This window comes from Melanotaenia boesemani, chromosome 21 (genome assembly GCF_017639745.1).
Source record: "Melanotaenia boesemani isolate fMelBoe1 chromosome 21, fMelBoe1.pri, whole genome shotgun sequence".
Classification (NCBI taxonomy): domain Eukaryota; kingdom Metazoa; phylum Chordata; class Actinopteri; order Atheriniformes; family Melanotaeniidae; genus Melanotaenia; species Melanotaenia boesemani.
Window position 1 is genome coordinate 8,942,995 of NC_055702.1, and position 11,653 is coordinate 8,954,647.

General features: G+C 38.3%; 2 protein-coding genes across 2 annotated transcripts; both read left to right on the forward strand.

Annotated features, from left to right (window-relative positions):
* Window positions 1–88: 88 nt before the first annotated feature.
* tbcc (tubulin folding cofactor C) lies at window positions 89–1,506 on the forward strand. The gene has a single exon (XM_041974945.1). It carries the CDS (start codon window positions 126–128, stop codon window positions 1,146–1,148), a length of 1,023 nt encoding a protein of 340 aa, XP_041830879.1. The 5' UTR covers window positions 89–125; the 3' UTR covers window positions 1,149–1,506.
* A 3,232-nt stretch (window positions 1,507–4,738) lies between these two features.
* On the forward strand, window positions 4,739–10,410 carry prph2a (peripherin 2a (retinal degeneration, slow)). The gene is made up of 3 exons (XM_041974616.1): window positions 4,739–5,696; window positions 7,112–7,358; window positions 10,204–10,410. Exons 1-3 carry the CDS (start codon window positions 5,116–5,118, stop codon window positions 10,408–10,410), a joined length of 1,035 nt encoding a protein of 344 aa, XP_041830550.1. The 5' UTR covers window positions 4,739–5,115.
* Window positions 10,411–11,653: the final 1,243 nt, after the last annotated feature.

Consider the following 11,653-nt stretch of genomic DNA (forward strand, 5'->3'; position numbering starts at 1 on the left):
TTCTTTGTAGCATGTAAATTCATATTCTACCACCGATACAAGTGGCAGTATCTACTTGAATTTGTTGTATTAAAGCCACGAAGAAGAAAGCTGACGTCACTACTTCCGCATCAACTTGTGCGAACATGGACGTAGCGGTAGAAATTGACCACGAAAATGGGTTTAATGGCGAAAGCGGTGCAGCCAAAGTTCAAGAGCGAATCCAGAAACGGAATCAGGCCAGGTTAGAGGATGTTGAGCGGAGGAAGGAAACCAAACAGAGTCAGTCTGTCGCGGGAGAAAAGGGCGAGTATTTTTCCAGAACCTTTAATGAGGAGCGGGCATCTATCGAAGAGTTGCTGTCCAGTTGCTCCGGAGCTGACCGGGCTGTGGCGACCAAGAAGCTGGAGGAGGCAACGGCCAAAACGTTGATGCTGCAGAAGTTTCTAAATGACAGCATGCAGTTTTTAACTCAGTATAAACTAAGGCAAGCCCAAGCTGCCCTCCAGAAGCTCCACACATCCCTCACTGAGACCAGAGAGGAGGCTCTTCCTAAGAAGAAATTTGCCTTTCGAGCTCGCACCAAAGGAGCAGAAAAAGTCCCTGCACAAGTGGCAGACACACCTCCAGATTCAAGTATTTCTAAGGTGGATGGAGCTCCGGCCTCAGAGCAGTGTGGCTTCTCCCATATGAACAGTCAGTTTTTAACTAAGACAGCTGAGGAAATCCAAAATCGAGATGTGCTTTTGACTCATCTGACCAACTGCAAAGTCCGTCTGTTTGGGTCTCCCAGCACCTTGCACTTAAAACACATCGACAACTGCGAGATCCTGTGTGGACCAGTATCTACATCTGTATTCATAGATCATTGCAGGAACAGTACACTGGCCTTCCCATGTCAGCAGATGCGGACCCACAACACCACTGACACTCAGGTGTATGTGCACGTCACCAGCCGGGCCATCATTGAAGACTGCAGTGGAGTGAGCTTCGCCCCATTCTCCTGGTCTTATCCCACCTTGGAGGAGGACTTCTCGGTGTCTGGCCTAGACCGAAACAGAAACAACTGGAGTCAAGTGGATGACTTCAACTGGCTTGCAGCAGGAACACCGTCTCCGAACTGGACTCTCATTCCAGAGGAAGATAGAAAAACCACCTGGGACCCATAGAATTAAACATTTAAAGCTATTGGATCTCAAATTTGCATGGCAGTTGAAGAATTACATGATCTGCATTCAGGCTAAAGCATGTTTAACATGTTTTCTTTAAAAAAAAAGTTTTGAAGTTTGGAGCTGCACTAATTAAACAAAAATCCCTTAAACTTATTGTCCAAAATCACATTTGGGCAGTATTTAAGAAGTTCTTTCACCTCTTAGCCAAATTGGAGTTTTGATTTACAGTAGTTAAAGTTTAAAGGCAAATTTGAGTAATTTAAATAAAGGTGACATTTTTATTTATAGTTGTAAAATAACCTGCTGTGCCTATACATACTTGAAAATACAATTAAATAAATTGTATTTGCTATGATGTATTCATTTTTCCCCAAGTCCACCATGACTTTTTCCACACATTTTTCTCTGCTTGGCAGTCCAAAGTTACTGGTTTCCCTTCGGAGAAATTATTCTTGGATCCTCAAAATGTCTTTAGTTCCTGATTTTTCTCCTTGGTTTATTCTTCCTGCAACCAGCAAAAAGTAAACAGTGCCTCATCTTCCAATAACAGCGTCATGTGACCTGCATGATCTGATGATTAATCTGCAGGATCATTTATTTGACAGGAAACTAAAGTGTGAACCTGTAGTGTTGCTGCTCACTGTTCAGGGATACTAACTCAATTACCAGAGCACCTGATGGTCTGTTAATCTCATCAACAGCATTGATCTCTTAAGAGAATGAACAGTGAGTTATTGTCAGAGTTGGAAAGTACTTCTAAATTTAGAAAATATTTTCCATTAAGTGAAATCTGCCAATTTTGAAATTCTGGTAAGCTGATATTTGTGATTAATAGAGAAAAAAAATCTGAATTTATGCTATCAAACATTAAAAAAAAACTTTCAATTATTTTTTTCTACAACTTTAAATTTTATAATGAGATTAGTCTTTATCATAAAGAGTCTGATGATGATGATGATGTCTTTATCCTGTAAACCACTGACCCTGCAGCGTTTACAGGCTACTTGCTAGCTAAATCTAAACAGGAAGTTTAAAATATTCAAACTGAAATGAGACACAAAAATCATGATGCCTCTTAATAATCTGACACATCTGCTTCTCATGTGTTTGTTAATGATGGTGGTCATGCTGCTGTACCTTGTGCGGCGCATAAATTATATTCATCCCACTGAAAAAACAACAAATTAATAAGAAAACTCAACTCACCACAGTTACTAAACTAATCCACAAGATAAAAAGTAATATGTTTGTAAAACATCCACTTTTTCTTGATTGAGATGCTGAAAGTTTAATTTTATTCCCTAGTTTTAATTTAAATGTGTTATGAAAACAAATTCTATTTAACATCCTATTATGTTATTTGCTAACAAAAAGCTGCTAAAGCTTGTAGCCATATAAAAATATAAATGTTATGAGAGTTTTTCAATAATAAAAACATTAATGAAGTTCTGAATTCACAAGGCTGCCATGGCTCCAGAGCCAGAGCTTTTCTCCCCAAATGGCAACACTGAACCCCAGTTTCCATCCAGCAGCAGGTCAGCACCATGCTGGTATGTGAATAAACCACTATGGTTAAAAAAATTAATCATAATTACAAACCACCACTGACCCACCAAACAATATAATACAATACAGATATGTAACTTGATTTCTTACATATAAGTGAAAATATTATTACAACCACTTCTACTACAAATAAAAATACCTATCATTGTCAACACAATGGTGTTTTACTGCAAGATACACGAAAGGTTTCACTTTCAACTTCGACTTTGTTTATATTGCTCCTTGTTAAGCAGAACTGCAGCCTAAAGTGTTTTACATAACAATACAAGACTTACAAGAAAGAATAAAAATGTTAAAAATAAAAGTTACAGCACACATATAAACAACAGCTAAAAACAATATTCTAACTGCATGTGGCAAACATTCAGCAACACTGCAGCTCTCATATAAAAATGCAAATAGTGAAAACAGAGGCACGTGTGTGACACTGTTAATTATCACAGTCAAGACAACAAGCGGCACTTAGCTAGTTAGCTTGCTACACAAGTTTGCTACAGCTATGCTGCATCCATGTTTATTGAAATGTGACCTCCTTTTTTCTTTTAATTTCATTTGTGTGTTAGTTTAAACATTTTATTAATCCCCAAATCGAAATCCTAATGTAGTATTTTTTTTTAAATCAACATAACAATAGCTAAGTTGCTTGATTTCATAGGAAAAGAGGCATCTGTATAAAGTTGACTTTAAGGTTTTATCCTGTATCTCTGTCCTTATTCACCTGATATTTTGTGGCAAAACATGTTTCCTGTTTTCCTAACTGAATAAGAATCAAACATTAAGTCATAGACATCAAATTATTGGCTCTACTTTTCTATTGCATTAGATTTTGCAGGTCTACCTGATAAAGTGGGCGGTGGGAAACAGATGAAATTAAAAGGTAAAGATGCTAAAAGAAGAAATAGAAACCATAGAGCTAGAATATAAAATTATTACTACTGGAGTAAAATGACAGCCAGAAAAATGATAAGTAAGAAGTTATCAAGATATTATTCAACTATGGATTAATATTAAATATGCACAAATCAATGAGTGATAATGCTTTCTCACAAAATATTTAAGGGAGTTTTTAAAGGAAAGTTTTAAATCTCGAAACATGTAGATGTTTATATTTTATGTTTCTATATTTTTTATATATGATACTATGTCTAGCGAAATTTTAAAAAGCCAGTTTCCTATAGAGGGTTAAGTTACTTCTAAATATGATAAAACTACAATTATCTGTCCATCCAGCTATTATCTATGTCCACTTATTCCAGTGCAGAGTCTTGGTCGACTGTAGCCTCTCCCCACAGCCACTCACAGGTTGCCAGTTCTTCGCAGGGCAAAACTACGATTGTGCCCAGCCTGAATTCGAATTATTCTCACAAGAGCAACAACTTCTGGCTATTTTTCAAACTGAATATTATAAATGATAAAAAAATGTTTTAGATAATTTCTTTAAACATTAAACTACAATTCAGCTTTAGATTTCAGCCCAGTCTAGAGAAATAATTCAGTTTAGCTCTGAGAGACCAAATAAAACTCATGAGTAAACAGGTGTTTGGAGTAGAGCCATAGTATTTGCTTGTTTTGTTAATAAAATAACAGATTAAATGCAACATTGACTGGGAGTAGAGGTAATTGGAATAACCCAGTTATAAATGTGCTGGGGCTTATTGCTTGTGAGTCTAAAAGTTTCTGTCAATGGGTGACTGAGGTTTCATTAACTCAGCCTGTTTGCTTTAAAGTGAAGACATCCACTTTGTGTTTGACATGCAGACCTCATCTCTGTGAATGGGTATGCTCCATTTTTAGCTCAACTGTCATGTCCACGATCTTTGTCAGCAATCATCTCCTGGTGTGATGCATGGAGGCTACAACCATGTGAACACTCAAACCAATTACGTCTCCTGACAGCGGCTTACAATCAGGCTCATCTTGTGGGGGGGATTTCTGTAAATTGGATCAGGCCGCTTACAGGGGCTTAGCATGACGTACTGCAACTTTGAGTTTAATCATGAGGCTCCTTGGCAATCTTTTACCTCTCTGAGAGGACTGTACATTGCGGTTAGCCTCACCTGTGTGTTAAGAAAAGCAGTTGAAATTCAAGGTTCATGAACTTTGAAGTTTCAGGCGCAATGGGAGAGGAGAAGGTTTTGAGGAAATAAGATTGCTTTGCTTCTAAAGAGTGTAATTGAGTTTTTCTTTTCTGCTCCTTTGTTGTGGGATGGATTCCATGCTGAGCTGACTCTCCTGTCCTATTGGACCAGCCAGAGGATAAGCTGCTAAAGAAACAAGGAAAGAAGAACCGCAGAAGAACTTTTGTCTAAGTAAAGGAATCTGGAAACCTTGGTGCTCCTGGAGTTCTAGATAATTTCTCTCCTTTATTCGCGAGCAAGGACACAACACAGCCTGAACGATGGCTTTGATGGTGGTCAAATTTGACCTGAAAAAGCGAGTGAAGCTCGCTCAGACAGTCTGGTTCATGTACTGGTTTGCTGTACTGGCCGGTATCCTGGTCCTGAGTTTGGGTCTGTTCTTCAAGGTTGAGCTGCGAAAGCGCTCAGAACTTATGGACAACAATGAGAGCCACTTCTTGCCCAACCTGCTGATATTCATGGGTCTTATAGCATGTGGCATCAATGCCTTTGGAGGTAAGGTCTGCTACGACTCTCTGGACCCTACCAAGTTTGTAAAGTGGAAGCCCATGTTGAAGCCCTTCTTGGCGTTCTGTGTGGTGTTCAATGCTCTGCTGTTCGTCACCGCTCTGCTGTGTTTTGTGATGAGGATCCCTCTACAATTTACCCTGGCTGAGGGCCTGAGAAACGGCATGAAGTTCTACAAGGACACGGACACGCCGGGACGCTGCTACATGAAGAGGACCCTGGACCTGATGCAGATGGAGTTCCGTTGCTGCGGAAATGACAACTACAGAGATTGGTTTGAGATTCAATGGGTTAGCAACCGCTACCTGGACTTCAGCGCTAAGGAAGTCAAAGAGTAAGTGGCAAAGATTAAAGGCTAAATCCCTCGTGTTAGCCCTTAATGGCTGATCATTAACATGTGATGTTATCATGAACAAGTTACTTTTTTTCAGCATTAAAGTACAAACTGCAGGCTGCAAGGTTGTGTTGATTCAGGTGTGTTCTGTTTAGAGTTGAATAAAAGTGGATTTGTGGTGAAGGTAGGTCAGAGCAAGTGTGTTATTCACTTTCCTCCACTCAGGATTACCTTCACCTAAATGGTGACGGCTACAAGTAGAGATAGAGGTTGAAAGAGGTTACACTGCGAAGAAGACACATGTAGTCAAAGTGGCACCTGTGGAATTGAAAGTGTTTTTGTTACAGTCCAATAATCTGTGGCTTCTTTGGATCGGTTGTTTAACTTTGTGTAAACAATGGTGAAGAGGACAGTTTTGAAGGCTGGGACATAATTAGTGTTTAATCTCTAGGATTACGTGTCCTTCAAGAATCAGTGTCCTGTCCAATCTGCAGCGGGCCTGGCAGCTGCCCAGGAGTGGCACTTCTCAACAACATCTTCCTTGAGATTTCAGGAAAGAGGAAAAATAAGACACAACTACCAAACAACTGTCTATAAATACATCATTGTTACATGTTGTAATATTGGGCAGTGATTAAATGATTAAAGGTGTGTTTGTCTTGCAGGCCTATGTGTGCTTACAAATTAAATAAATACAATTAAATACAAATTTCTGTTTAAATATGTAATCTAATATGATATTATATTTTAAATGTCAGTTTAAAAAATGAAAATTAATTTGATTAGTGTTCATAACTTTTCCGTACATCATAGTAATTACTTATTCTCTTCAGTTCTTAACAAAGTCTTATCTGGGGCATTATTATTTTTGGGCCTGAGTAGGTGGTGGTTTTACTGGAAATCATGGATGCTTTGTGATCCAATCACACTTGTCTTTCCATTGACCTACAACCATCAATCACAGCTGAGATCAGCTCTTCAAATTGAGTACTGACCCAGATATACACATTAAGGTAGTTACTTTTCTACTTATTGCAATGTGACTGCCTCAGTGCCAAATAGAGACATTATCCGCTGCCTGGGTATCCTACACCAGTTCTTCACACTATACAGGGGGTAAACACAACACAATATGGTGATAAAAGCTAACATGATTTGCTTTATGAATATTTTTGCATTAATTTTCTAGCTTTATTAAGATTGTGGTACTTTTTAATGCTTTGCGTCTGTTAAGTGTGGGGTTGTATTAGACTACATGACCATATAAAGCTCAACACTTACAGTTTTAATTGCCTCAGACAAGAGTCCTGCAGCTTTAGCCCAAACGGATTAAAAAAAATAAACAGATAAGGACATTAAATCTCATCCCACCTTCACTTTTATTACACTAACACGACTTTGCTTCATCCTCTCAGCCGCATTGGGAGCAACGTGGATGGCCAATATCTGATGGATGGAGTGCCGTTCAGTTGCTGTAACCCCGGCTCCCCAAGACCTTGCATCCAGCTCCAGATGACCAACAACTCGGCGCACTACAGTTACGACCACTACACCGAGGAGCTCAATGTGTGGAAACGCGGCTGCCGTGACGCCCTGCTGTCCTACTACGGAGGCATCATGAACACCATTGGAGCCCTGGTGGTGCTGGTCACAATGCTGGAGGTCAGAACCGCAGAGGCACTGACACAAATACCTAAACAAATTTGATCATATCCCACCTCATTTTAAACTCACTTTTAGGCTTGTGTTACACAGTTCTATGTTTTGGGCAACCTAGAAAGCAAAAATCTCACATCTGTGCTACATGTTAAGTTTTCTATTGCAACATTTTCTTCTAAATGAATTTTTTAACTCCAGGGCAACAATGGGATAATGAGTCCATATAATTTGACATGACTGTCATCAGTATTCTTCTCTTTATAAGACCGATTAGGTCAGCAAATACATATCTGGTAAAGCACCACTCTGTAGAACAGTTCAAAGAAGATTTCCCTCCACAGTTTCAAACAGATCTAGAAGCACACTCCACTAACACCAAGACATTTCAGCATCCAATGAAATGAAAGGAGTGTCTACTTCTGCAAATTTACAGATTTTCTATAACATTTAAGGAGACAATCCCTTTTTGAAAGCCCAATTCTAAAATATTCTGTATCAACTCTATTGAAATTGAGAATTTAAGAAAGCTTAAAATGTTGTACAGGACAGGATTAGCTCTGCCATTAAGAATGCTTTCAAAGCTATTTTTTTTTCTGGGACAAATATGGGTGTGCATCCTTTAAAAGCATTTAATCAACTCATTAGTCTTCATGGTGTCTTTAAATGGATGTTGAGTGCATGCATATGTGAAGGTTAAACATCTAAAAGAACGTTTGAGGTTGCAGGGTCTATAAAACCTTCAAAATGTTTGGTAATTAGGCCTTTGAAGAATACATGCCATGCTTTCTTTTTTCTTTCAGTGTGTAATATATTAAGTCCACACCACAGGAAGTTTTTCTAAACCACAGAAGGTGCTGATCTTGAATTGCACGTTGTAGCACTTTGTTTCAACTTTATTGTTTTTAAAGTTTGTTATAAATAAAGTTGCAGTTGAACTGTCTAAAATGAATAATTGGGGACCAAAGCGCTTTTCTTCTCACCTAGATTTCAGCCTCTAGCTTAGTTTGTGTTTGTGATCACTGCTTTTTCTTTCAAGCAACGCTGTGGCAATGGCGCTTGATTTAAGAGAGTAATACAGCAAATCAAGCACACCCTGAAGTTTAATATTAGTGGTTAAAAGGTTATGTTAACATCATGGTTTATCAGTGCAATGGTCAATATCTTAAGCACAATTTCAGCTTCCCACTCATGTGGTTGTTGAACCAGAGCAGACTTGTCCTTTCAGGGGGTGGGCCTTAAAGAGACAAGCACAAAAATGAACCCTTTTCAGAAAGATTCTGACAGGAGATGCTGCAGCAAAGTGCAGCGTGAGCAAAGCAACGTGCTTTTCCATAATTATGCATTTAAACTCGTTCTAGTAAAATTCCAAAATAAACAATTAATCTGTTAATGATTATTATATAGGCTCTTTAATTACTCATTATTAAGAAATCAGATGTATAAACATGCAAAACCTCGACCCATTTAGCTGTCGACAATATCCTCCGTTATATTTTTATCAACACTCCATGCCTGCTATCAGCGTTATCCACTTAATAGATCTCCTTCCAAACCACCTGCATCCTCTTCACCGGTACATCATTCCTCCTGTCCTCTTGTCTCTGTCTTTGACATGCATGCTCATGCAACAAAGCTAGAGTGTTCTACCAACTTCCTACCCAAACGGTAATCCTGCTGAGGTCACACGGCATCTTTCCTCTCTTTAACTCTCTCCTCCGATTCTGCCAAACATTTGTAGTTGTTATCAAGGCCAAGTTGTCTGCTAGCTAGAACAAACATGTACAGATAAATCTGTAAAGTCAGTGATAGCATCATGACATGACTTGTTCCCACGTCTCCTCAAAGAGACAGCTAATTTAGCTATTAAGATGGCATCTCTGTCCTAGAAATGCAGCAAACAAGCCTCTGTCCTGAAAAAACATGGATTTAACGCTACATGGAAATTGATCAGACATAAAGTTGGAGGACTTCCAGATTTAAGAGGAGTTATGCAAGCTTCTCTATGCTGACAGAGATAGTGGCTTCAGAGACGGAGTAATGGGTTAATCTGTGGGAGGTGACAGGGATAGACCCAGTTCCTGGAGCTTTATCCCCTCAGCATTTCCATTTACAGCACCTGATTTTTTAACTTTTCAAATGAAAGGCTGAAAGTTAAAGCAATGAAAGAATTTAGGAACTGTCTCAAATTAAATTTCTCTACATTTTTGCACACACCTTCAGACATGCATAGGGACCTGTTCAGATTACATTTAAGGGTATTTCTGTCACATTGCAGAAGATAAGATAAACAAGATAAAACAGAAAAATTATGTAACACCAGCTGCTCAGAGATACTATAAAACCTTTACTCAATAAATAAATAGAATAAAATAAGAACTCAATTAAGTAAAATTGATGTTTAAAAAGAAAGAAAAAGTTTAATAAATAGCTTGAAAGCAGCTAATGGATATTCAGCAATTTTTCAATTTTTAGCAAAGCAGCAAATTCTTTCATTCAAAAACTCGACTATTTAACTTTCACTTCACTGTCAGTTGTGTGATTAGCAATTAATCTCATTTATATAAATTTAATGCAGATAATGCTTTTATTAATTGGTATTCCAGATTGTTGTCTTCTCTTTTAAAAATAGAAAAACTTGATAACTTTATGCTCTTATGCTCAAGCAACATTTGTCTTATTTCAGTGAACTTTAGCTACACAGACCTATGACAATGTAAACATTTAATAATTTCACGGCTCTTAGAGCTCTTTTCTTTTTCCCTGTATCTGACCAGCAACAAGTAATTTCTCTTCAAACGATGACATATTTTGGTTTATCTGAAAATGTGTGTGTTCCTGTTTCCTGCAGGTTGCTGTGACTGTAGGCTTGCAGTACGTCAACAGCTCCCTGTCCACCCTGGCTAACCCAGAGGACATAGAGAGCGAGAGTGAGGGCTATCTCCTGGAGAAGACAGTGAAGGAGACGTTCACCGACGTCATGGCCAAAATGAAAGCCATGGGCAAAGGCGGCAAGGTAGAGGAGGGGGGAGAGGAAGCCGTCGCAACTGTGAGCTGAGCAAACCCCCTAACTGCAGAAACTAAGAACACTCCCACCTAATGAGGAGGGAAAAACAAGGGACTAAGGATTACTGCTGTTTTCTACCAGTATATATTTTGTAGACACTACCTACTCACATATATTGTAATGACCTCCCTTTAAATGGACTGATTGCAAATGGAATTCTTAAATAAATAATTCTGTATGTTCCCAGATAGAAAGGTAGTGAGTAAAAGAAGCACCAACTTTTGATTTTGGTGTAAGACTACCAAACAAATTCAAAACAAACTGTTTTGGGGTTTTTGATAGTCACTTAGCAACAGTGCAAATCGATTAAATGATTGATAAATGTCAAGTGTTTTCCATTCACAAGTAAAAGTGTAATTTTTCCTTTGTTTTATTGACACATAGCTTTATGGGGATGGTGGTTGCTATGCAACTGCCCCTCTCATGAAAGCCAAAGGTGCAGATATTTAAAACCCAGGAAACACAGTGTTATAATATTATTAATACTAATATTTTCTTTTTAGACTTGTATATAATGAAATGGCATGTAGTTCATACTGTACATAGATAAAATAGACAGATTAACTCCCACCCCTCCCCTCACTCAACTCGTTTCTTACTCCAGTCCACCTTTGAAGCCTGATTAAGCTCCTGAGAAGGAGTACAATTCTGAATTGAGTCAGCATTAAATATGTTTGAATGTTGCAGCACATGGCTGAAGAGTGAGGCATGGGAATCAGGAGGTGTGCCCTGGAGAGAAGCATGGGGCAGTTCCAAACATGTGGAGGAAATTGGCAGCTAAATTTAGGCTCCTGACTCCTGTCCTATGATCTTTGCCATTTCCCCTGTGCTTTCAGTATCTCTCTATTAACACATGCAAGATGTGTGTATATGTATGTATGTATGTATATTCTAACAACTGGGTCTTTGTACATAGTGTAGAAAAAATACTTTTTTAAGATAATGTAATAAGATAAATCTTTTATTTAAAGCCACATTCATTTTATCTTTTTTTCAAATGATGCTTTTGGCTTTGTGTGTTTGTGTAGCAAAAAAAAAAAAAAAAAAAAAAAAAGTTGCATAAATGAATAAAGGATTTTAGAGATGAGCTTTGTCCACGAAATGTTGATGTTGTGTTTTCCAAACCTTGAGTCACACAGACCAGAGATCAAGAAGTGAGCTGTGCTGTGAGTTCTGTGGTGCACCTGATTAAGTCAACAGGATAAGGGCAATTATGGCATTACTGCTTTCACAT

What these genes read in the sequence shown, in the direction of transcription:
- tbcc (XM_041974945.1), top strand. Translation starts at nt 126, where the DNA reads ATGGACGTAGCGGTAGAAATTGACCACGAAAATGGGTTTAATGGCGAA.
- prph2a (XM_041974616.1), top strand. Translation starts at nt 5,116, where the DNA reads ATGGCTTTGATGGTGGTCAAATTTGACCTGAAAAAGCGAGTGAAGCTC. An exon ending in AGCGCTAAGGAAGTCAAAGA is followed by an intron (nt 5,697 to 7,111) that starts GTAAGTGGCAAA and finishes TCATCCTCTCAG; the next exon opens with CCGCATTGGGAGCAACGTGG. An exon ending in TGCTGGTCACAATGCTGGAG is followed by an intron (nt 7,359 to 10,203) that starts GTCAGAACCGCA and finishes TGTTTCCTGCAG; the next exon opens with GTTGCTGTGACTGTAGGCTT.